This window comes from Acanthaster planci, linkage group LG18 (genome assembly GCF_054643075.1).
Source record: "Acanthaster planci isolate LZ-2023a linkage group LG18, COTS_SCS, whole genome shotgun sequence".
Lineage (NCBI taxonomy): Eukaryota > Metazoa > Echinodermata > Asteroidea > Valvatida > Acanthasteridae > Acanthaster > Acanthaster planci.
Window position 1 is genome coordinate 11,251,914 of NC_141794.1, and position 23,446 is coordinate 11,275,359.

Genomic DNA, 23,446 nt, shown 5'->3' on the forward strand with positions numbered 1-23,446 from the left:
GTGTTTTTAAAAAAATGAAGCACTTTTTGTCACAGTGGAAGAAAACTGTTGAACCATTTATCGTTGAATGTACTGTTTTTTCTTTACACGCTTTGGCTGTTGTTGCCTGATGTGGCACAAATCAAATACATTCCAAGGAATTTTTGACAAGTAATATTTGGCATTTTGTATCAAACGATTGTACATATTGAGAGAAATTCGTACAAGTATTGTATAGTCTCGATGAGGTATTATGCCTTTGTAGTATTACAAGTTCATGCACTTTTTTGTACCGTGCGTTTTTGCTGCTGGTCACGTTGTGTAAAAGTGCACGCCATGTCAACAGAGATGCTAGGAGTGAAATTCATGAACGGTTCTTTGCTGCTCTACCAGTGGTATGCCAGTCATTAACCGGCTGTCAACTAGACACTGCCCATGTGTGCCACGAGAACTGCTTGGAATTTCTCAGCCGAACAGATATAGTGTCATTCCCCGTAAGATCTCACCGGCTTGTCAGTCTCTTTAGCCTGACGCAACCAAACGGGAAGGCCAATCCGAATCTTCTCCAAATTCCCAGCACCCTTTTCGTTGGCAGTCCTGCCAACCATATTTGTCAGAACATTGAGCAAATTTGATGAGCTTAATCATTTCCGCGGAGCTTTGGCAGGTTTTAGTCAAAAATTAACCATTGGTAGTTTGGATGACTTTTGTCGCCACCTGATCCAGAAGAATGTTGTTTGGTATTAAAACTGTTTTTTTGAATCTGCATTTCAAATCTCGAAATATCTGGAAACACAGTTCCACTAGACATGTCATGACACTCAGTGTTGGACTAGTCTGGAACATCGCACGTTCCTCAGCCATACAACTTGGTGTTTGTTTTGTCAGAAAAAAAAGACAGAGGTTGACCCATTTTGAAGTGGGAATGGTTAGGCCTTCACCACATTGAGGGACTGTTCTTATGTTCCAAAAATTGGCACCAAGTTGTGCGGTTTGGTCCCCACAACATCCATGATGTAGTTCTAATGAGGTCTTCACGACGACGGGATAAGCATTGGTGTACACTCAGAGGAGCCTGAGGTCTGCAGCAAATTTCAAAGCTTCGTAATAGTCACTGCCAAGACAGTTGTGAACAGTGTAGAGATAAAAAACTAATAAGATTCTTGAAATTTTGCCAGCATTATTACATTAGACACAAAAAGTGTCAACTGTTGTCGTTTATTTGAAACTGCTGTTATTTTTTACTGTGTGTTCCATTTTTTCCATGGCATTTTTCAAGACAGTGTTTATGTAAAGATTGGTTCAGAAGCATGCCAAATTCTGCAGAATTTGTCCCTTCAAAAGGTCACACTTGTTGCTGAGCTCACCCTATGTTTAGATAGGGATCCACTCATGTTGCACGGTGTCCCAGCTGATTTTTGATTCGTGAGCCTTGCTTTAGCTTTTGAAAGACAAGAATTGCAAACACTGGCTGCAATCAACTTGGAGAAATTCCCAAGACTCAGCAAAAGGATCTTTCTGTTACATTGATTTCCGTCAAGATCCCATGATTTCCATCAAGTTCCCTTGATTTCCGTCAAGTTCCCTTGATTTCCGTCAATGCACCTTGCATAAAAAGTTGACATGCCAGCGATATTATTTGTTTACACTAGAAGTAATTTTAAACAAGTCTTGTGTTATATCAGAGGTGTCTCGCATGATGCTATGTTGTATATGCAGCCCAATGTACAGATGATGCATGGGTATGCCAACGTATTTACTGCAGTGCATTATGGGATACACTGGGGTTATTGGTGCGACTTACATGGCCGTTGTTTGCCACAAGTAGGGGAAATGACAGATGGACAAGTTACATTCAATCACAAAAGTGCAAGGTGCAATATCACCATTTCCAGTAGTGGACGGTAATTCCTGGGAAGATTTAAAATGATGGTTACCCAAAAATTTCCTTTTGGACTCAGAGGTGAACACACTCGGGGTGTAATTTGACCGTCAGAATTAGAAGGCCATTACTGCGGTGGCACAACACTCGTGGACAGGTGGTACCCGTGATTTACGTGACTCATTGACCAATAGGGTGTCGTGATTTGCCAAATGCATGTGCACGTCAAGCTAAAGAATGTGCGCATGAATGCTGTGCTAGTTATGGTGTCCAATAGGATTAGTCTGTGCGCTTATGATAACAGTGTGTGGGGGGGGTGTATGCACCGATGACTCCTGTTCTATCCAACCACACACTGCTATAAACACTGCTGTACGTCATCGGTACATAGGGCTATTGAGGCTTTATGCATGGGCACACCAGACAGATCGCAGGATTCATGCCAGGAACATTATTGTGGGTAGCTCGTGTCCATTTCTCAAATGTCAGCTCCATTTAGGCTTGGAGCGTCCGTTTTCCAATCTCAAATCCACGTATAGAGTCCATTTTTGTGACAGGGACCTCGACATTTTTCATCTTGAAGATGTATGTGGGCTCTGACACTTGTCTGAAATTTTGAGTATGCAGGAAAAGGTTCCTTATGTTTGGTCCAAATTTGTAATTGAAAATCATGGGGGAAAAAGGCTGAAATCAGGCCACTGTAAGAAGATTTACATGGCCGCCGTACCATAGAAAGCCACCCTTTGAGAGTCTATTGTTTTTGTTTGAGCCGTAAAGTTGTGACAATGGATCAAGGAAAGAGGGAAATGCCAGAGATGAGATTTTTTTTTTATTTTAGAGAAGGCCCTTTAAAGATAACTGTATCATTGCATTGTTGGACAGCTGGGCTCAGGACAGACACGTCCAAAAGTCGTGGCTACGGCTGTCGGCAGCACACGTGTCTGTTTTATATGGAAAGAACCGCTAGCCACTGGCCTCCCAAGGCACATGTATCATTATCAGCCATAGCCATAATATTAGTCACAGCCCAACTGTGTACAAAGTAGAATAGAGGCTTTGCATGATAGCCATCTTACAGGGTAGCTCTTTTGTTCCACAGGGAAACCTCCTTTGTGCATATCCTGTGGAACAAAAGCCGTGCCCCGCAAGATGGCTACCACGTAAAGCCTCTATAGGTGCGCTTTGCAACAGTTTTGAATTCACCACTCCATGAGTGAGCTGCTTTACACCATCTTTCTTGTAGCAGTTATTGTGGGGAAATAAACAACATTTTGCACGGGAAACTGGCTAACTTCACCTATACATCTTTTTAAGGTTTTGTATAGAATTTCACTGTAAGAAGTTTTATTTATATTTTGCATGCATTTGCAATAATTGTTTCTTAAAACAGTATCCAATTTTGGGGTAAGTGAAGTTAAAGCATCATTTACCCGTTCTTAATTGCAATAAGTCGGCTAAAAAAAAAGTCAAAAAAGATAACTTCACACTGCAGTATTTGTAAAATGAAAACAATAAGTTATCTTTTGGCCATTCAGTTTTGTAGAGAAGATTCTTTCCCATTTTGTTTCAAGTCAGTGTGTAAATGGCAACGTGTTAATTTTTTTCTCCTTTTAATTCTATTCCTCTTAAGTTCAATGTATTTAGGTGTTCCATTCAAATTTTATTACCTATATTTATGAGCATTGGTGTTAAAACATTTGTACAAATAGTTTTTTTGACAAGAACTTCACTAGGCCCGCCAAAGTCTTTTGTATATTGAATTTTCTTTTATTAATGTTATTATGAATGTCTCAATATTCTATTAAGAAAACAAATCAATTTTAAAAGGTTATTCTGAGAAATAAAATTATTTAAAAATCCTCCAAATCTGATCGTGTAAGTCTCTGTGAATTTGGGAGGACTGTCCTAGCCTAATTTCACTTTCATGTTTTCCCTTTCCAAGTGATTTGAATATTATCATCCACGTATATGTAATACCCTCGTTGGGGGAGGAGTTCAAACGTAATTGGGGCGTCCTGCAAAGACCAAGTTGGTGGCTGTGCTGTAACTAGATGGACACTAATTGGGGCATGCACCGTGCAATTTGTATACGACAGCCACTTTTTATGAGCTGTTCTTGACGTCATTTTGCCATTTACATTGTTCGCTGTTACTTTTAGAAACCAATACCTGCACAACACCTGATGTTCGTTGGGTTGCTGAGAAGTTTTACAAATTCATTGGGATATATGCACAGGACAGTGCAGCTGGCCTAAAGGTTGACTTTTATCCTGTAAGCTCAGAATCACGAAGCACAAAGACAAATTTAAGTAAACATAAAAAGTTACAGGTGAGCAAATCTTACAGGAACTGAATAAAAATATACAAAAATTACAAACATTTACATTAATGTACACTTTATTTGGTAAGACTTTTTTCCACCTAACATCAACTGAATGAACATGGTACAAATTTTAATAAACCATGTAGCTTCATATTTTTTACCCACATCGAAAGAGGAGCAGTGTCAGAATTGATACCAAGCATTGATGGGGTAAATGTCCTTAATCAGGTCCGTTATTTCGCACAATTATTTAAACCATCTATTGCCAAAATGTGACCCAGTCTGCGAAAAAGGGTATTAAGGGACACTGCTATTTCACATGACCGGCTTTTTTATGTGGACAGGCTGATTTTTTAATTCTTGGTTATTGGCTTCTATTATATCAATACTTTCACAGTTTATACAAGAAACCTAACTGTTGCTATGGGTATCAAGAGACTTTCTTCTTGGCTGATTTCTTTTTCCACTTCCTGTGTTTAAAGGGCTTTATCTCTGAAAGTAATTCTGTATATGTATGATATGATTATGCAAAAATCAAAATACCTCCAGATTGCAAAATGCCACAGGGTTCAAACCTACACCAAAGAAAAGCTTATGGAGCCAGTCACAAATGGTTAGCCACTTTCAATATTTTCTGGATTTTGACCTTGGGAAATTTGGCCAACGGCCAAACAATCTTTTCCAAAGCCATCAGTGTAGGATATCCGATTCAAAGGCACAAAATGCAAGTGAAAATGTCAAGCCATGAGCGTCATAAATGTACATGACTGGGTACCTTGCATATTGTTGAAACATGACATGCACTTCTCACGTGATGACTTTGATCAAGTCACTGACTGCTATACGTTAATTTCAACAAGCGGGCGGCTGGATCTGGTACCCTGACTCAGCTTGGTCGGCTTTAGCAAGTGCTGTCCAAACTGCAGAGCAAAAGGAAACAAATAAAAAACCTATAAGTCAAAATCTGAGGGTTGCAGGCTCCAATCTTTCTCTAGTGAAAATGCTGTGTTTGTCTAATACAGACTTCTTAACTGAATTATTTCTACGTCCCAAAACACTGGTTGAATGTGACGACTTGGCAAATGATTTTCTGGGACAAAAAATTCAGAAACCCTAGTTTTTCAATGAATGCAGTAAATAGTGGATATACCTTTGGGCTAGCATTTCTGGGGCTGTTCTTCTTTGGTGACGGCGTCACCCAGACATTGTTCTCCTTGTTATCAGGACTTTCTTCGGCTCTCTGACGGGCAAACTTCCTCTTCAGAGCCTGGGCGATCAGCGCCGCCGCGTCGTTGGCGGTGGTCGGCCGTGGCTTCTGACGGATTGGAGTTCCACCAGGCGATCTGGTTTGTAAAGAACCAACATATGCACTGCCAGTGTCATCGTGAAACTTCTACATGTAGCTATGATAAGTGAATCACTATTGTACTTAAGAACAGGGGACTGCCCATGCATTTGAACGCACAACAGCAAGGAGTTACATCGCATACAGTTCGCTACCTGAAATTTTGCTCAAGGGCACTACTTCTTTTTTTGACTTGACAATCAACTTCCTGAATATGTAATTTTCCACTACTGTTCTTTGCTAGGTACATGTCCTATACAATATGAATTCGTTCTGAGGCCTTGTCAATAAAAGTAAATCGTTTTGACTAAAGTGTACACACTGAGAGGCGGTAAAATAGTCGATTCTTGATGATCACAGCAGTGTGGATTCTGTCTATGCAACCTAAGCCACATCATGGCACGGCAATACTATCATACCAAGATGTCACTCTGTCGTGCGTCCAGCAAAACATCATGTTTATCCCATTATGCGCTGCATGTAAAGCCGTAAAAGCTGACTTTCCTCTGCAGCGGCTCACACAAAGTACGTGTAAAGGCTATGCGTGGCAGCCATCTTGCAGAGCAGTTCTTTTGTCCCACAGGAAAACTTCCTTTGTGCATACCCAGTGGAACAAAAGCCCTGGCCTGCAAGATGTCAGCCATGCAAACCCTCAATAGGACTGGCGTTAGACATTACCTTGCCACAGTCCGCAGCTTGACTGAGCCAAGACCTTTTAGGACATCGGCCATGTTGGGCTTGCCTCCATCAGAAATAGATGAACTCGAATCTTCTTTTCCCTTCTTTGCGCGATTCTGGAGAGGGTGAACAATTTGGTGGCTATTTACTTCATTCTGTCCTCAGCCCTGAATATTCAACTGATAATGCATCTAAATTTTTCGAATCACTATTTATCATTACGATAATCACGATTACATCGTGGTTATAATCATTCACTTGAAAAAGTTGAAATTCTCTTTTATTTTCATCTTATTTTTCATGAGTTTTCAGATTCTCATGTTGCTTTATCAAATAGCTTGGAATTTCTGCTGCATTGGGTTTGTCTCAGCATTCAATTGTACGTGAATCGGCAGGTTTTGCATTTGACTGTTTCAGATTTTGAAACGGTTTCTTTAAACTATAAAACTCACGAGTCTGATTTGGCCGGCAACACTGAGGCACTGAGTTGAGGCAGCCACAGGTGGGGGAGGGGGTGGTGGGGGAGGTGGCGGACCCCCACTCGCAGGGGGTGGCGGAGGCACGGGGGCCGGGGTGGCACCTGCAGTGATAACAAGTTTATTGACAAACTAGGCAGTGAAAACAGTCTGGTCTGGTATGGCACAAACAACTACAGATCCAAGCAACTATCTTGTATGTCCCTGAGCAAGGCAATATACCACAACTGCCTCTGCACCAATGACTGATGGGCATTCCTGGTAACACACAGCTGATTTCCATGGGTTTGAGTCTGGCCAAGAGGGTAACTGAATCAAAAGGTTGCTTTATCTCTTGGAGATTTGATTACCTGCGGGTTGCTGCTGGCTCTGCAAAGTCACAATGTGTGCGATCTGTGCTCGGAGTTTTGACAACTCATCTTCCAACTGGCCAATCTTTGCCAGGGCTGATGGATCGTAGACGGGGGTCGACGCATCCAGCGCACACAGCGAACGCGAAAAAGACTCCACACTCGGTGAGGCGTACGGTTCGTCAGACAACTCACTGATATCGGGCTCTCTCGGCCGGCGAATGAAACACGTTCTCCGGCGCGGCGTTCGGAGGGATTTTCTCCGACTGACGATGGGTCTTAACTCAGCTCTGTCAACATAAAACAGAAAGAATCATTTTCACCAGCAAGAAGCGTGACTCTAACGTTTCTCAAACCAAGGACATAACTTGAGATCATCTTTCTTTCTTGAAATCTTAAAATCTGTTCTTAAGAATCGTACCTTCCACGGACATTCTTGTCAGGACTAGAAACGTCAATCCATGATAAATCAGCTAAATTGGCGATGTACATTGGCTCGCATTCATCGTCAATAAACTGCGGAGTTCTGTTCTGTCTCCTTGCATAATGCCTCCTACTGACAATCTAACAGAAAAACAAACTTCAAAATCATCACAACACTTACGATTTTAAGACAAAAAAAATGCAGACAACCTACATGTAAGTTACTAGGCAATGTGCTACAAAGGAAAAACATTCCATATGTGCATTAATTTTACAGCATGTGCAACAGGAACCCAGATATTAATTTTTTTTAACCATTACAGTGCAATTGTCAAGAGGGTGGTTGGATTTTCTGGACTTTTGCTAATATTTTGGTGTCTAATGTAAACGCGTTTTCGCCCATTTAACAGGTCGTAAACTCACTTATCTCTGCATATGTTGTAAGAAACAAATAGCAATCGAAATATCTTGAAAACGTAACCAAAACAAGAGAAACCCGAATGTGTCAACCACCTGAAAGTGAACTCTCCGGACTGGTTTAAGAGGAAGTGATGTGCCAATCTGACGAACTAAGCTTCTATGACGACCTTTCTTAGCACGAGCATTCACGTGCTCCTGAGAAAAAATAAAAGAAAGAACGGACTTGATCACAATTGGTGAGTACCATGTGGTCGAATGACTAGATCTGTTACTCCTAATGAGAGGGTCAGGGTTCAACTCCAGCAGCTAGCTGGATGATGTTACTTTGGGAAAGCCACTTCACCCCTATTTGCTTCTCCACCCAGGAGTACAACTCATGAGGGCAGAGATGGTTGGTGTGTTTGATAAACTGTTTGCATGTACATCTGCAATAGAGGGTTTGCATGGCTGCCATCTTGACAGGCTGTCTTTCTTTTGCCGGTGAACTAAACTAAGAGGACTTAGTCTTACCCTGTACTTGCTCTCCAGCCCTAGATAATTCAGCACCATTCTGATGTACAACACCAAGTCCACAGGTTGGGCTGACATTGGCCTCAAATTCTGCTGTTTACCCAGTTGAATGTTCTACTTTGTGATCCTGGATTTAAACATTTCAGATGCGCCAATGTTAATCATGACTGTGAGGTGAGACTAAATGAAGTTTAACCCTACTGCTTTAGTGCTGGTGATGCACATACATTGGTAAAAATGTTTTGAAGGGAGATGATTTATATTTTGTCATTCATTTAGAAGAAAAATATGAACTCGATTCTATAAGGAGTGAGGGGGAACCCCCAGAGCTGTCAGACGGTGGGGTTCGACATCCAGCGTGTTCCCATGGCCGATGTCGAACCCACAGTTCATGGGGGCAGGGGAACCCCAAACAAACAGCATTTTTGCTCAGGGATTGATAGGCCTGGGCCTATTTTTCCCTTTTTATGCAACCAACCCCCCCCCCAGAACTGTGGGGCCGGGCGGACGTTGGACTCCACAGTTCTGGGGGGTAGAGCCTCAGTACACGTAGTCTTTATAGCTTTAGGCTTTAATAGGCCTAGGTTCCATTTCCCATAGGCCTACTGTATTCTTTACAAATTACTGGCATGACAGGCCCAGCAAAAAAGACCCTCCACATACAGGCAGTAGGCAGTGCACGGAGGTAGAATTTCTCCATGGGCAGTGGTAGGCCTATAACATTTATCATATCCGCCAACATGGCCTAGGCACAACCATGGGGAAGAGTTCCATAACATGTAGGGCCTACGGACACCAATAATTATTCTCTACAGTGAATACTAGTACTAGCCGTCAGAAAGCATAAACATGTCCAGAAAAGTTCTATTTAGGACTAGGACTCAGGCAGTCAGGAGGGGGAAAAAGGTCCGAAGTCGTTTTAGAAGGTTACCCGTAGGCATGTTACTATTGTTAGGCCTCGTCTTAGAATTATTCAGACCAGTCCCAAAGGGTTTGTGCACAGGGTGTCAAGTGGCGTCAGTATATAGAACTCTTTTTTCTAAACCATGGTACAGCTGGACCCCCGATTCTAATTCCCCTCCCCCGGCCGCGTCGCCGCCATGCACTGGACTTGATGTTGGAGCGTTGAAGATGAACAAAACAAAGTAACGATGATTTAAAATGTTCTTGGCGAACAAGAACCAAAGTACCACAGAAAGCTAGCATATCAATGCACAAATGCATTCTAAATAATTGTTACAATCATTAAAGAAATCGTTTACCTTTTTCAAAGGGAAAATTCAGAAAAACTTCACTAACTCGCAGCACTCAAATTCGATCTCTTCCGTTGACTTGTGCTGTTTTATGCAAATTGGGGACGGTGCGGAAAGCCGGCGAACCAATCAAATATGACAGAGATATCCGTCAGCCAATCAGCGTTCCTCGTCGTACACGGTAGCCATTTTTAAAACCCTGCCAGGCCGACACAACAGAACGTGACGTGTGCGGAGTGTGGGATTGGCGTGTTATCCTGGGTGTGCTTTTCCTGAGGCCAAAATCTTCGATTTATCCGTGAGTTTTCTCGAAAATATATAAACAGTGGTAACGTTTGAAGACAGTTGTAAGAGGGATGTGTTTGAGCAGGTAATTGGGCTTCAAATTATTCGTGAAATTAAAGTCGAAAACTTGTTGGCAGCAGTCTTGCGTTATTATGGTTGGTGACCACTGCTAGAGATCAGTGTTGGTGGCTCGTCGTTCGATTCTACTAGAGGGCGACATTTCATTTCCAACTTGAGGGAGGGTTTTTTTTACCCGGAGAGTGGCGTTTGGTTTATTAGGTCGGCCTACCAAGTAGTACATTTCGTTGTCTGAGAATGTCTGCTTCAATTTGTTTACGCTGTTTGAGTCAGCTTTGTGCACTGGTAGGCCTATGCTCTTTTTGTCTTTGGACTTTGGCTGTGGGCCCTAGATTTTTTTGGGGGGGTGAGGCGACATTGTTACCAAATGGTCAGGTTGACGTTTAGGGTATTTCTCCACAGGCACTGACAACAGCAGCACTGCAATACATACGTGTACATTCTCATCGACTCAAAAATTCAAAAGTGATCGATCTGTTCAGAAATCTGCTCTGCATTATTTGCATCTATTACCATTACGAAAAACAAAATGGATGTGTGCGCCGTAGTGAAGCAACTTCGTGAATTGGCATCCGATCCAAAGAACAGAGACGCCATCGTAAAGGTCAGTTTATATTCACTTTGCTTCTCAGTGAGTTTCCATGTTTTTTTTTCATTTTAAGAGAAATATATGTTAATATTTAATGATGATTTCTATTCTACATGTAGTTGATCTGATAGAATTTAACTTTGTTCGATTTTGCTAACCAGTTCAGTTATTTATTACATTGTGCAGGATCAAGGATGTCTGCCAGGACTGGTTCTTTTCTTAGACAATGATAACATCGACGTTGTGGTTGCAGCTTTGGAGGTTCGTTGATCCTTGTCAAAATCTTCCGTCAAAATCTTCTCTAGGATATATCTACAGTATGAAATGATCATCTTTGCCAATTTGGCTTATTTCCAGTTGTTATCACTTAAGTCAAGTGGTCATCAATTTCTTCTTGTTTGTAACTCTTTTAGACACTTTCATCGCCTTAGTAAGTCAGGAAATACTTCAATATTTCAAGAATGTTACTTTGTTCTTGATTACAGACTCTACAGCTATTGGCTGATTGCCCCAGCAACTGTCCAATCATGAAGAAGGAACTGGGCATGCTCATAAGCCTTCAGGATATCATGGACAAGTAAGTCAAAATGTCTCCCAACTTAATCACAGATTTGTACTTTCTGTTATTTTTTTCTTTCTTTGTAAGTTGTCAATCATTTTCTTCAAGATTGGCTCAAACATGTTCACAAATTTAAAATGTATCTTAAAAAGTTAAAATATTGTGGGTTTTTTCTGTGCTTAGATCAAAGTACAGTTTGAGAGCACAGAATTTAGCAAGAGACATCCATGACAGATTAACGACCCCACCCAGCCCCAGTCCCCTGAAGGAAACCCAGAACACGACCCAGCACAGACCAGTGCCCAAGTGCAAGGAAAACAAGGCCTTCTTCCTAGGCTCGACCAACAGGAAGGGGAAAGTTGTCACGCTGCAGTTGAACGGACTAAATGATCAGGTGAGACCTTAACGGGATAAGCCATTTGCGAGTTAAATTTGAATAAAATCTGGTACACTGAGTTATCTGATTGCACATTAACAAAACAATTTGAATTCCCTAGACTAAAGGCACTGTTGCTATACCTTGTGATTCGGGGCAAGCTTTTGCATAGCAACCACCATCTCTGGAATGCGCAGATCACGAAATGTTCATGTAGTTTTGGATGCAATCTAACAGTCTGTGCATTTATATGTACACAGAACTAGTCTGTGGTACATTCGGATTAAACACAAAAGAATTTACCCAAACCAAATAGCGCCCCCTATTGTGTACGCCATACCTCAAATAGGCTAATCGTTACCATCTTGCAGCAAACTTCATGCAACCATGTCTCAGACTTAAAGTGACCTTTAATTCTGTTTGTTTCAACAGGAACAGAGGAAGGCCTGTGAGGACGAACTTCTCAAAGTCAAAGGGGTGATCAGTTTTACCTTTGACCTCTTCAGAAAGAGATGTATTTTAAGAACAAAGGCTGAACTCAAACCAGAGGTAAAGATTGAAATGACGAGCGTTGGAAAGAGTTAGAGCCAACACTTAAAAACACTATTGTAACAAAGTAGGCCTACTGTAATCTGAAATCCTATGCATTTCAAATTCTGTTCTCAAAGTTGTTTTTTTCTCCTCGTTAGGTTCGGGTTATAGCTAGGTAATATGTCCCACCAACCTTGATACGAGAATTACATTCGAACATGCAAAGTTGTTTTGTGTGTGATTTTGTTTTTTACCGGACAATGTGCTAAGATAAAGATTTGTCTCTAAGAAGCGTCCAAGTGTCTGACAACGATAAAATTTTCTGACGAGAAATTTTAGTTGATGAACTTCCAACAATATGAATTTAAATGGCATAAGTAAATGAATATATGCAGATATATTTTATATTTGTCTTACATATTGTTTTAAGTGTCATCACAAATTATTAAAACATGATTGAATGTCCGTTTTCCCACAGCTTCTTATAGCAGCGGTTGCACGGACAGAGACGATGTCTGCCAAGCAAGTCCTCAAGAATGAGTTTGGAGAAGAGGTGAGTAAGCACAGCACTCGCATAAGACAGCACATTATGCTGTAGCCTGTAGGCGAGGACATGTTTGAAGTTGGCAAGCTTTGAAGGGTTAGAACCGTTAAAACAGTAAACTGCCAAGTATTAACAGTACTGAAGGACATTTGAGATGCTTTGCCACTGTGCAGTGATGCTCCACACCATTGGCCTCATGCTGAGATTTATCCTGGTTTTGTGCACATTCTGCCGAAAATTTGCACTCTTCACCATACTTCCATGCATACTTTTTCCTTCACCAGCTCTGGTGAATTCATCAGACAATCCTGAAATAGAGTCTAGTCAATCACAAATCAAATCCCACTGAAGTCGGGCCAAGAGTAAAACAGGTGATCAACAAATCCGTGGGATTGGAATGCGACGTCTTTACCAGGATTTATCTAATAAATTATCTTACGGCTGGAAGATTTTCACTTACCGTCATTCAACAATCAGTGAAGACTTGATTGCAACTCCGCAGTATCATCTGCATTTCCTGCTTGGACTGGGGTTCACCTATGATCTGAACCACTATACCATTATCATTTACTCTCAGGTGTTGCTATCCTTCGGCGCTGACCCAGCCACCGCCGACAAGGAGAATGCCTCCCGGCCAGACTACCTCCCCGAAGACGACAGTCCAGTCAGGGGACTGGACAAGGCCGTGGTGCGACAAGGCAAAGCGGAGCAGCAGCCAAAGACCAGCTGGCTGAGCACGGCCGCCTCCTTCATCTCAACCAGCTTCTACTGGTGATCGCTGGGCGCGCTTGTTTAAAATCTTGTACATGTTTGTAAATGAGTAGAATCGTATGGAGTCAACATCTGTTACGTTGGAAGTTTATCCCGCGGTTCCAACTGTGGCCGAAGAAGTGAGGCTGCAGTGCATTGTGCAGCACACGAGCAAAGCATCTGTCATTCAGCACAGGTATAAATGGAACGCAAGTGAATTTGTTCCTTTGATGTAACATTTTATATATTTTGAAAACTAATTCTTTTGTTTTTTGATAATTATGGCCATTTTCCTTGGAACGTGTTAAAGTACACAGTATTGGAGGGAGGTACAGTGTGACAGAAAATGAGTTTGGTTTTGCATTGAAAAAAATTTTAGGGAGGCTTGTTTGCTACATATCTGAACAACTAATGAACCTTTGCATAAAGAGACCCTTTGCGAAAAGATGTTGTAGCAGCGTGACTACCTTTCGATTCACAGTGCAGTTCTGTCTACATTCTGTAAGCCATCATTCAGGCAAGCTGTCTAGTGTCCGGTATTTTGGGAAGCAGCAGGCCCGGCCCTCCCATTTCTGGGAGTCTTAAATTGCACCTGTAGTAATTTGGGGCCAATTTCATAGAGCTGCTTAAGCACAAAATCTGCTTAAGCGGGAAAAAACTTTGCATACTAAACAAGGGTTACCAGCTCAAACTCTCTATCCAATTGTCATGCTAACCAAAAAATAGCTAAATACAATCCCAAAACATTATACATAACATGGAGTTTTGGCTGGTTACCTGATTTATTGAGCAAGGTTTTCTGCGCTTAAGCAAAGTTTGTGCTTGAGCAGTTCTATGAAATTGGCCCCAGTACCTGAGGATTGGCACCTACAATTTACATGTGCCTTGGCAATAGAGGGTTTGCATAGCTGACACCTTACAGGTCAGTGCTTTTGTTCTACAAGGTATGCACAAAAGAGGTTTCCCTGTGGAACAAAAGAACTGCCCTGCAAGATGGCTACCAGGCAAAGCCTATATTGCCGCACACCGGTTTAGGTTTAGCTTTTTAACAGTTTGTATTTTTAACATTTTTGGTTATTGATCACACATGTAAGAAATCCAAGTATCCCCTGTACATGTATATGTTAATTTTCACACAAGTTCCCCCCCCCCCGAGTTTGAAATTGTAAATACACACAATGTTAATCAATGCATAATTTTAATAAATTTGCGACTTCAAAGGAATGAAACGTTTTACACAAAAATGTCTCTTTATTCATACACACCGCAATGAAACAATCTTCATAAATACGTGTACATGCATAACTTTCTCATAAATACATGTACATGCATAACTTTCTCAAAAATACTCGGACCTTATAAGCAGCGTGGCTACTTTTCCCTGGTTAACCAGTGCAATGCCAAATATGCCTGTAGAGATGGCCAATATTTAAATCCCAAGGACTTTTCTCCCTTTGAAATGTGCTGTACACGGAGTGCTGAAATTCACTTTTCTTCAACTGAACATTCTCAACTATCTTGAAAATTACTTCCAATCAGTTAGCCCCTCCCCCGCCCATCCACACAGAAATCCGTCAGATGGCCAAAATGGGATGAAAATTAATACACTGTGCATGCGCAGGCTGTCTAACACTGGTCGCTTTGAGAAAACGCTCAGAGGAAAAGAAGCGAAACCAAATATCACAAACAGAAAAACAAGTCTTGGCAACCTGAAATGTTTACTCCCAACAATGGAGTAGGACGAGACTAGACTGTACGATAAATTGACATTCAAGATTTTCCAATGACCTCACGTTCAATATTCAAATTCAAAGTCGTGGAACTGCGGGTCAAAGGTGTGTATTCTAACGTAGCCGTCTTCCCCTCCGCTGCTGTACCTGTAAGCCAAAGACCAGAAATAATCATATTTCAATTTTCAATTTCTGCAAATGCATAGCTTCGACCTTGCAAGAACTGTGAAGACGACAGGTGTTTTCTCACTTGAAGAAAATTTTTTTTTTTAATTCAATTTAACTTCAAATCATTCTGAATTGGAGGAATTATGTTTTACAGCTTGAGGTTTATAAGCCTCTGGGTTCTCTCTTAATATTTTGGTTCTACAAACTCTAACGTGACAATGAAATCAACTTGATGAAAAGAAAGATGCATAGATCTGTAGGAAATTCTACAGTAATTGCTGACCTCTCAAGACAAAGTTAATGCTTTAATCAATGAAACTGTTTCCTTTCAAGAACTCACCCCATTCCGTCAGGGGAAAAGGCCAGGCTGTTGATTGGTCCAAAGTGACCTTTGACCCTGCCGAACTCCTCCTCAAAGATAAGGTGGAAGAAGCGCGCATCAAACTTGCCGATTCGGGACGAGGTCGTGGTGACGTCCATGGCTTCCTGACCTCCGCCGAGAACAACCTGTCACACCCAAACACAGCCGCGTTCATGTTACTCTTCTGGTTCATTCCAACTGTCAACTCGCAAGAAATCAATCCTTTCTGACAGCTTGTTACCCAAAAAATATGGGTGCCAAGGATTGGTTAACGGCACAGGTTACAAAGGTTTGGTAGAAGCCATATTTGTGCAAGTCCGTCAAATATTTCAAATAGTCTGTGCTGTTTCAAGAAAACAGAGCATTGTTGTGGATCACGGAAGACAATGCTTAGTTTATAGGTTTTTCCGTTCCAATTAAGAACCCCAAATTTGCTCATTGAAAATATTCCTAAGGGTTTGCTTGTCAATATGGCCCTGTACTCAACCAAACCTGAATCGTCAGAAAAAGGGAATGCCCAGCAGCAAAATACCACAAAACGGCCAGCAGTGTTTTGTGCACAAATCAATGCAACACTGAGGATTTGCTCCCTGGCATGACATCACAGTTTTGCTGACGAATATTGAAATTTGCATAAGCATAAAAAAACCGAAAATATCCTTTCAAATGCAAACAGAAATTTCAAAATAAAAAAGAAAGGTGGATTTTCGTAGACTTTTAAGTACAGTACATGTAATTGCATCGCATGTCATGGACCCAAGTCCACACATCATCCATCAGATGGGTTGTATCAATGACTCACGTGGTCTTTGTTGGGCGATATCGACGCCGAGTTGACTGGTCTTTCTGTCTTGTAAATCTTTAGGAGCTCCAGCGTGTCTGCATCGAACAGCTTGGGAACAAACATGAACATACAACTTTACTTGCCATTACAGAGTAGAAAAATAGCGTATTAAAATAAACACTTCAGGAAGGTAAGTCTTCAAATCAATAAAATACAGTTTCACAGTCGCGTTGCACGGCTTTGGTAAGTTAATTATTCTTACAATCACATTATTATGTTTTTGTATACATGTACATAGCAAAACTGTTACCTAACAAGTGACTCAACCTGACAATATATTAACACAAACCGTCCCAAATCCATTCCCCTTTGGGGGAAATTTTGAGGGACTTGATCCAAAGTGCCTGAGGTGACCAAATGTTGACGGATTATGATGGACTTATAGTCCAGGAGGCCAGATTTACGGCTGGGTTATTTCGTGCATGTTGTCATGGCAACAGTGACAACACATTTAGCCACATGTAATGAATCCATCAACAAAGACCATCACCTGTGGATTGCACAGGGAGTGTTGGATTTTGATAGATTTAGTCTGGTGCCTTGTAAAAACACAAGGGAGTTTAGGCTTCCAGTTACGAGTCACCAGACCCCTGTTGAGTTGAATGACATCAAAGAGAATCTTGTAAAAAGTATGTAAAATCAAATCCTCGACATATTTCACTCTCATAATGTCCATTCTGTCCAAGCCGAGTCATACATCAAAGCAAAGAGCCTGGTTTACTCTTTCTTCTGCAAACAAAAAAATTTCAGGGACAAAACTGGTCTAAAGTTTTGTTATGCGGGACACATGCAAATGAGTTAGTGTAACGTCACATCTCACGAAAGAAAAAAAATAGTCTTAACATCTTCTCACTTTTGCTGTGTTGTCTTTGGAGGCTGTGATCACCATCATACCATTCTTAGATGGCTGGATATCGTTGATTAGACGGCTATGCTCCTGCACACTGTGAATCTTCTCTCCGGTCTAAAAACGTTTCAGAAATTAACGAAAAGTCTGTAATGAGATTCAAAATGTAGTGTTGCCTAGGTCACAAGGCTGGCCCAATCAGAGCAGCCATACACCAACTCACACGTTAGTGTTGCACAGCCAGTGTGGATTTTCCTTTGTTTTTGCGTAGTTCAGAAAACTCGATGGAAATATTTGTTTCTTGAACTGCGAACACTTGAGAGCTAGATTACTGAGGATTTCCTTAAACTGCTCCTTTTCATTTTGTGATAAATCATCCTGATCCCAAAATGCCGCTACGCATACTTTTCAGAGGGGGAACACTTGTGTGGACATGGGCAAGTCCACAAAAGTTCGTCACTACCCGCACTGTGTGGACAAGGTGGCCTTTTTCAATCTTGTTCCCTAAATCTCTTTCATCAGTTTTGTACCGCCGATTAGGATGGCTCCAGGCTATTTTATAATGTGGCCTGCATTCCAACTGTCCCTTTCAATGTTTTTCAAAATCTGGCTTAAAAACATGTTTAAGTTTAAGCACAAATTTGAAATTGTTCATCACAGTAAACAAGTGCTAATTTGTCATTTTATGGCTTTCATTTCTACTCTCAAGTTCCAAAAATGAAGGGTATACTTCACTTTCAATTTCAATATGGCTGACCAATGATTAACTATGAAATACACAAGTAGGTTTACAAAGACATGTGGCACACTTGGCATTTGTCAATGGTCATACTAGTCAAACAAATATATATACTTCAAGTTCTCCAAATCAAATACAAAAGTAGTAACGTTCAGCTTTAGGGCTGTGATTAGAATCATCATGTTCCGTAACTGGTAAATAGCGCCCTCTGTTGCGGCTGCACAGGGCAGATACACACCTCCATTTCCCACTTGATCAGTGTTCCGTCATCATGACCGGTCAGGATGTATTTATCCAGTCTGCTGGCGATAGCGCTGGTCACCTTGGGCATGGAGACAGGAATCTTCATGTACGGCTCGTTGTCTTCTGTCGAGTCAAAACACGGAACGGACAAACGTTTAACACCAGAATTCACAGACTGGAGTATTGTTGTATGGGGACCTTACTTTCAAGTCATTGAACCTGAACGTTAACCGACTCTGTGCTAACTTTAAACCTCAGTTTAGTAAATTTCAGAGCAAATAATCCTGCACCTGGGCCAATTCACAAAATGAATGGTTCATGAAATATTTAGCATAAGAAATGGTTAACAACTTTAATATTTCTTGTATTATAATCCCACCAGTTATGAACTTACTCATTTGTTGGTGGTCACGCACGTCGTACATGAATATCTGGCACATGTGGCCCATGGCCTTGTCGGTGGAGAAGAACAGCGTGTTTCCGCTGTATGTGAAACCGCACGTCCTCACCGCAGACTGTGTGTGGAATATGTTAATACATTTCCCTGTGGGGACAATTCAAAAATCGACAGCCGTTTTACGACTCTACCGAGCACGACAGGTTACACATGTGAGTTTCTGTTATCTTGCTCTTCAGTTGCCTAGGTTCGAATCCCATTCGGGGCAAAACGTGGATTGGTTTCAACTGCCCGGTTCATGTGATATTTCTGGTAATGAAACCGAGGATTCTTCAAAAGCGCCCTAGGCGCTGTTGGCTCGGAAGCCTGAAGAAACCTGTAGAGGGTTTACAGTTTTAGTGTTGGGAGGAAAACCCCAGAAGAACGTTACGGGTGACACCAACCAAATCAAGCAGGGAATTGAAAACCTAATCCAGACATGGACCAAGCCGGGAATCGAACCCGGACCACAGAGGTGGAAGGCGACTAGGCGGGGAAAGAACCTGATTCCCCCCTCAGATGGAAGGTGTTGATTTGCTGCCCGACTGATTTGAGCCTCACCTGTTTCACAGTCCCACAGTCTACTGCTGTTATCGCCAGCACCGGTCAGCACCTTGGTTGTACTCCCTACATCTAACGTCAAGGAACAAGTTCACAAGTACACCATACGCCGACAAGTTTATGATTGCTTTTTACAGTTGAATTCTCTATCTTACCTTCTTCATTTTTCAATTAATGGAATGGATTCTTTTAAAAGTATATCAGTTGTAAAGCAAGGTTTAACGAGAAGCTAATAAAGTAAGCAGTCTTTTGTGAGAACATCAAAAGGAAATATATTTCTCTCAAGCATCATTTCAAGTTGGCCCGTCCTTATGTTTGTCCCACGTTTTCCCTTGACTGTTTTGTCTCTGGACTGTATGAGGGTTGGGGATGCAAAGCATTTTCAACCGTTCTCCTGAGTCCTCGTTTTCGCATCGAAAAATTCGTCATTAATTAATCATGTCACCCAGTACATCGCATATCTTGTCATTAATCCGAACTGCTTGGAAGGCGATTTCTGCTCACCGGGCCTATGAACATTTCTAAAACCCTCTCAGCTTCCTGGGGTGCAGGGGTTTCCCCGGGGATACTGATATGTGTGAGGTGGTCAAACCAATTTTGCCAAAGTTCTTGTGCCTAAAACAAGAGCAAATCTTTTCAAAAAACTCCAAAATAAATTCTATATCGTCTAATAGTACATTTACTCCAAATTTCCCCTCTGAAGTAAATTGATCTTGCATTCTGTGTTCGTCTTTACCATTCTGAACAATTTAAAAGTTATCTTTTTCAAAAGATCTCATTTATTTGGCTTTCCCCTTCTTTATTTGTCTATTTCAAGTGTGAGGTGGTAAAATCCACCAGAAAAGCCTGAGGTGGTCACTAGAATCCGTGAGGTGGGCCGCCTTACATTTGAATAGGCTGTGGATACCCTGCTGTGGTGAATGAAGCTGGACGTTTTGACAACTGGCGAAAAGAGCTGACCAAACATAACTACCCTCTCTGCGATCATCGGTACCCATTTACACCCCTGGGTGGAGAGAAACAAGTAGGGTAAGGTAACTTGGCCAAGACCACCAGCTGCTGGATTTGAACCGGTGACCCAAAAAATATAGTCACGAGCTACAAGTCCTAACTACCAGGCCAGACATCTCTCCTCAAAAACAAAATCCCAAAATTTGCAGCCAGTTTCGACAACTTCCAAGGATACAATTGACATCCAGACACCAGACGGCTCCTGTGTGACCATCATACGTGCCCAGACGCTCCCCGTTCAATGAAAACCATACAGTAGGATGTATGTCTTTGGCGCAGGAGAACAGAAGGTCGCCCTCTGGGTTGTACCGAATGCGAGTAATCGCCCGCTCGTGGCCATTCAGTGCTATTGGTTTCTGCAGTAAAAGATGAAAAACTGTGAAATTAATAACACATACAACAGGAACATAAAAAAAGTAAAGATTTTTGTACAAAAAGTAAAGACTTTGTAATTTGTAATGGCATTCATGAGAACAAAAACTATGGAAATCCGGTGAGCCCTGGAAAAACTGTACGGCTGTAGAAATTTTTTTTTTAAACTAAACCCAAAAAGGGGGGGGAACACAACTAGGTTTAGTACAAATTGATAATTTTGATACAAATGAAAATACTGGTCACGTTTGGTGAGGAAACTAACTGGGTAAAACTCAGCAGACGGACCCAACGATGCACTGAGAAATCATCAGAGTTAGCGTAAGAATAAAGATACCCAACATTTCTGCTACACACGTTACATGCTCATTAGCAAACTGCTTACTGATTAGGCAGCTCAGAATGCCTTGCTCATTAGGTACACGTCAGGTGAACAACATCAACATGGTGAAGTAGGATTCGGGAAATCAAATGCCCGAGTCTGAGAGCCACGAACAAACTGACACATTTTAAGTCAAAAACCAAAATTCAGAATTTTGAATGGGAAGAGTTCCATAAACAATAAAACATGATATACGGATGCCAGTAATTATTTCCTACAGTGACCTTTAAGCCATGTGAAAGCAAAAACATGTCCCGAAAAGTTCAATTTAGGTGAGAAATTGCCAAGTTGTTTACTGAAAAAAAATTAGAATTTCTCAGACCAGTCCCATATAGGCCTACATGATATGGGTTTGGTGTGCACGAGTACAGAGTGGTAAGCACTAAGTCACTAAAATTAGACTAAGTGGCATCTACATACATGATCTAGACTGATTACATTGTATATTCCTTTAAACTTCTAATAAGCTGATCATGGAGGACTTATTCCTCAATGCATAGCGTTAAAACCTTCATATTCACAAATTCACTACACCTATCGGGTCGAACGCTACAAGCATGGACCATGGTAATCAACACGATGAATGCCTCTTGCATGGGGATCATCCCGGCACCATAAACTGCATGCGTGCTGCAGTGCACGGGCAGAAACAGTAGAACGCGGGGCCATTGCGAATTACAAATTAGTGATCATTTCAGATTTATACCAAGTTATACACACAGTAAGACAATTAATTTGAACATCAACTATCGTACCAATAGTTGATAAGTAATAAGCCACATACATATATCCAAGGATCCGTTAAAACAAGGATGAAATCCTACCATATTGTGTCGCAATTGTGAATATCTCCTTCACCTAGAAAATTGCACATGTACAAAGGTCGTATGCCCTGAGACATGCATAAGAATATGCACATTTATGGCATTCAACGGGCAGGAACCTGTTCATTTCGCACCCGCCATATTTTACCACTTATCCCCCTTTCGGCCGTATCCGAATCAATTGGCAACGGCTTGCTATAACGCTTATGGGCACAAGAGGTAGCGGCTAACTTCACTTCTCGTAGATGCACGTGTTATTGATGACCATAGCCCAAATTAATTTTGAATATCGCTGCTCTTCGACTGCGCAATTCATACTGGGGGCGGAGCCACTGACAGAAAATGAGAGGGGTGGAAATTTACGATTTCAAGAAAGTAACGAGAGTTGTTCCCTTAAAAATTGAATTTCCTCTTATCAGAGACACGAGGTAGATGGGAAAAATCCTTTAAAAGGAAAATAGATGAACGCCAATCATGAAAATAAAAACTACCGGCAAATAAATACTTCTTCATCATTTCATAAAGACATGGCAAACTTCAATGGAAGACGCAGATGGCTGTAATCGATATCAATCAAGAAACTAGTTTCGTTCAAGTTCTAACTCAGTGGATTTTTCTCCCCTGAAAGGTAACTCTGAATTTGTGTCTGTTCCGTTTTGTTTTGGTTTGGTTTTTTTGTATCACGAAATATTCTAACTTCACTTGAAATGTATCCACTTTGGCTTTGGTATTGTATTTTCCGACAAGCCTGTGTGAAAGGAAGGGCTGATGACGTTACCTGGGACACATTTTCTCAAATGTTAGATTATTAGATGCTTAGCTTCCTTCCAGTGGGTATATGGGTAGTCTCATGTTGACGGGAAAGGTGCACTCAAAAAAATTAAATAAAATAAAAATTCCCTGACAGATGAGGGCGCTTTTTAGCTATAAAAATACCGTCCTCTTGCAATCTTGCTATAATAAAGGCCCGCTAAAAATCTCAGTTTTTTCATTCAAACTGGGAACCCCAAATTTGCTCATTGAAAGTTTTTCAGTTTCTCCAAGATATGATTCAGCACTGCGGGAAATTTTCTCCCTCTCTCGGGGTACATTCCTTCAGAAATTAAGGTGGTCTTCCTTAGCCAAGCACTTGAGCAAATATGCCCGAAACGTGAGGGAAACTGTGCAGATATTGCACGAAGAGTGCTAGCCAGTCTCCTTAATGACATGCGTGTTTTTATTTATTAATTTTATTTATTATTTATGGTCATTGTACCAGGGATTCCGCAGAGGTGGAAGGCGAGGAAAGAACCACTTTTGTACGCCAATCTGAGTTTCCTTTCACCCAGGTTCTATAAACTAAAAATAAATAAATAAAAAAAAATAAACTAGCCAAAAATGTACACTGGTTATACTATTCATTAAAAGTACACGTCTCGCAGCCGGAACAAAAATGAAAGATATTACCGTACTTCATTTCCATAATGTACGGGAACGATTTCAGGTCACAGCGGAAGTGCCGTTTCTTGGTCCGTGGTTTTTTTACTATTTTTTTATATTTGTTTTCATTTTTTATTTTGAATTCTCTTTATTTATTT

General features: G+C 41.2%; 3 protein-coding genes across 4 annotated transcripts; 1 reads left to right on the forward strand and 2 right to left on the reverse strand.

The window, feature by feature from the left end:
- Window positions 1-3,605: 3,605 nt before the first annotated feature.
- On the reverse strand, window positions 3,606-9,802 carry LOC110978745 (mitochondrial fission regulator 1-like). Its single transcript, XM_022233983.2, has 9 exons — window positions 9,649-9,802; window positions 8,387-8,513; window positions 7,970-8,071; window positions 7,455-7,597; window positions 7,034-7,323; window positions 6,660-6,787; window positions 6,208-6,323; window positions 5,335-5,527; window positions 3,606-5,104 (listed from the first exon to the last, which is right to left on the reverse strand). The coding sequence occupies exons 2-9, from the start codon at window positions 8,462-8,464 to the stop codon at window positions 5,024-5,026; spliced, it is 1,131 nt and encodes a 376-aa protein (XP_022089675.2). The 5' UTR covers window positions 8,465-8,513; window positions 9,649-9,802; the 3' UTR covers window positions 3,606-5,023.
- A 29-nt stretch (window positions 9,803-9,831) lies between these two features.
- On the forward strand, window positions 9,832-14,580 carry LOC110978746 (armadillo repeat-containing protein 1-like). Of its 2 annotated transcripts, none has more exons than XM_022233986.2 (8): window positions 9,832-9,937; window positions 10,405-10,606; window positions 10,778-10,852; window positions 11,077-11,168; window positions 11,334-11,544; window positions 11,959-12,075; window positions 12,536-12,610; window positions 13,179-14,580. In XM_022233986.2, the coding sequence occupies exons 2-8, from the start codon at window positions 10,532-10,534 to the stop codon at window positions 13,374-13,376; spliced, it is 843 nt and encodes a 280-aa protein (XP_022089678.1). In that variant the 5' UTR covers window positions 9,832-9,937; window positions 10,405-10,531; the 3' UTR covers window positions 13,377-14,580. The 2 variants fall into 2 exon arrangements, with proteins under 2 accessions (XP_022089678.1, XP_022089679.1); XM_022233987.2 differs by having other exon boundaries at window positions 9,863-10,009.
- A 2-nt stretch (window positions 14,581-14,582) lies between these two features.
- Window positions 14,583-22,025, reverse strand: LOC110978744 (eukaryotic translation initiation factor 3 subunit I-like). The gene is made up of 9 exons (XM_022233982.2): window positions 21,870-22,025; window positions 20,467-20,647; window positions 19,281-19,346; window positions 18,678-18,827; window positions 18,279-18,406; window positions 17,308-17,418; window positions 16,413-16,502; window positions 15,590-15,756; window positions 14,583-15,228 (listed from the first exon to the last, which is right to left on the reverse strand). Exons 1-9 carry the CDS (start codon window positions 21,870-21,872, stop codon window positions 15,147-15,149), a joined length of 978 nt encoding a protein of 325 aa, XP_022089674.1. The 5' UTR covers window positions 21,873-22,025; the 3' UTR covers window positions 14,583-15,146.
- Between the last annotated feature and the right edge of the window lie 1,421 nt (window positions 22,026-23,446).

What these genes read in the sequence shown, in the direction of transcription:
- LOC110978745 (XM_022233983.2), bottom strand. Translation starts at nt 8,464, where the DNA reads ATGTCAGCCCAACCTGTGGACTTGGTGTTGTACATCAGAATGGTGCTG. An exon ending in GACAAGAATGTCCGTGGAAG is followed by an intron (nt 7,324 to 7,454) that starts GTACGATTCTTA and finishes TTATGTTGACAG; the next exon opens with AGCTGAGTTAAGACCCATCG. An exon ending in AAGCTGCGGACTGTGGCAAG is followed by an intron (nt 5,528 to 6,207) that starts GTAATGTCTAAC and finishes TTTACAAACCAG; the next exon opens with ATCGCCTGGTGGAACTCCAA.
- LOC110978746 (XM_022233986.2), top strand. Translation starts at nt 10,532, where the DNA reads ATGGATGTGTGCGCCGTAGTGAAGCAACTTCGTGAATTGGCATCCGAT. An exon ending in CTTCAGGATATCATGGACAA is followed by an intron (nt 11,169 to 11,333) that starts GTAAGTCAAAAT and finishes TTCTGTGCTTAG; the next exon opens with ATCAAAGTACAGTTTGAGAG. An exon ending in AGGCTGAACTCAAACCAGAG is followed by an intron (nt 12,076 to 12,535) that starts GTAAAGATTGAA and finishes GTTTTCCCACAG; the next exon opens with CTTCTTATAGCAGCGGTTGC.
- LOC110978744 (XM_022233982.2), bottom strand. An exon ending in CTGGTGTCTGGATGTCAATT is followed by an intron (nt 19,347 to 20,466) that starts GTATCCTTGGAA and finishes CGTTAGATGTAG; the next exon opens with GGAGTACAACCAAGGTGCTG. An exon ending in GCGTGACCACCAACAAATGA is followed by an intron (nt 18,407 to 18,677) that starts GTAAGTTCATAA and finishes TTGACTCGACAG; the next exon opens with AAGACAACGAGCCGTACATG.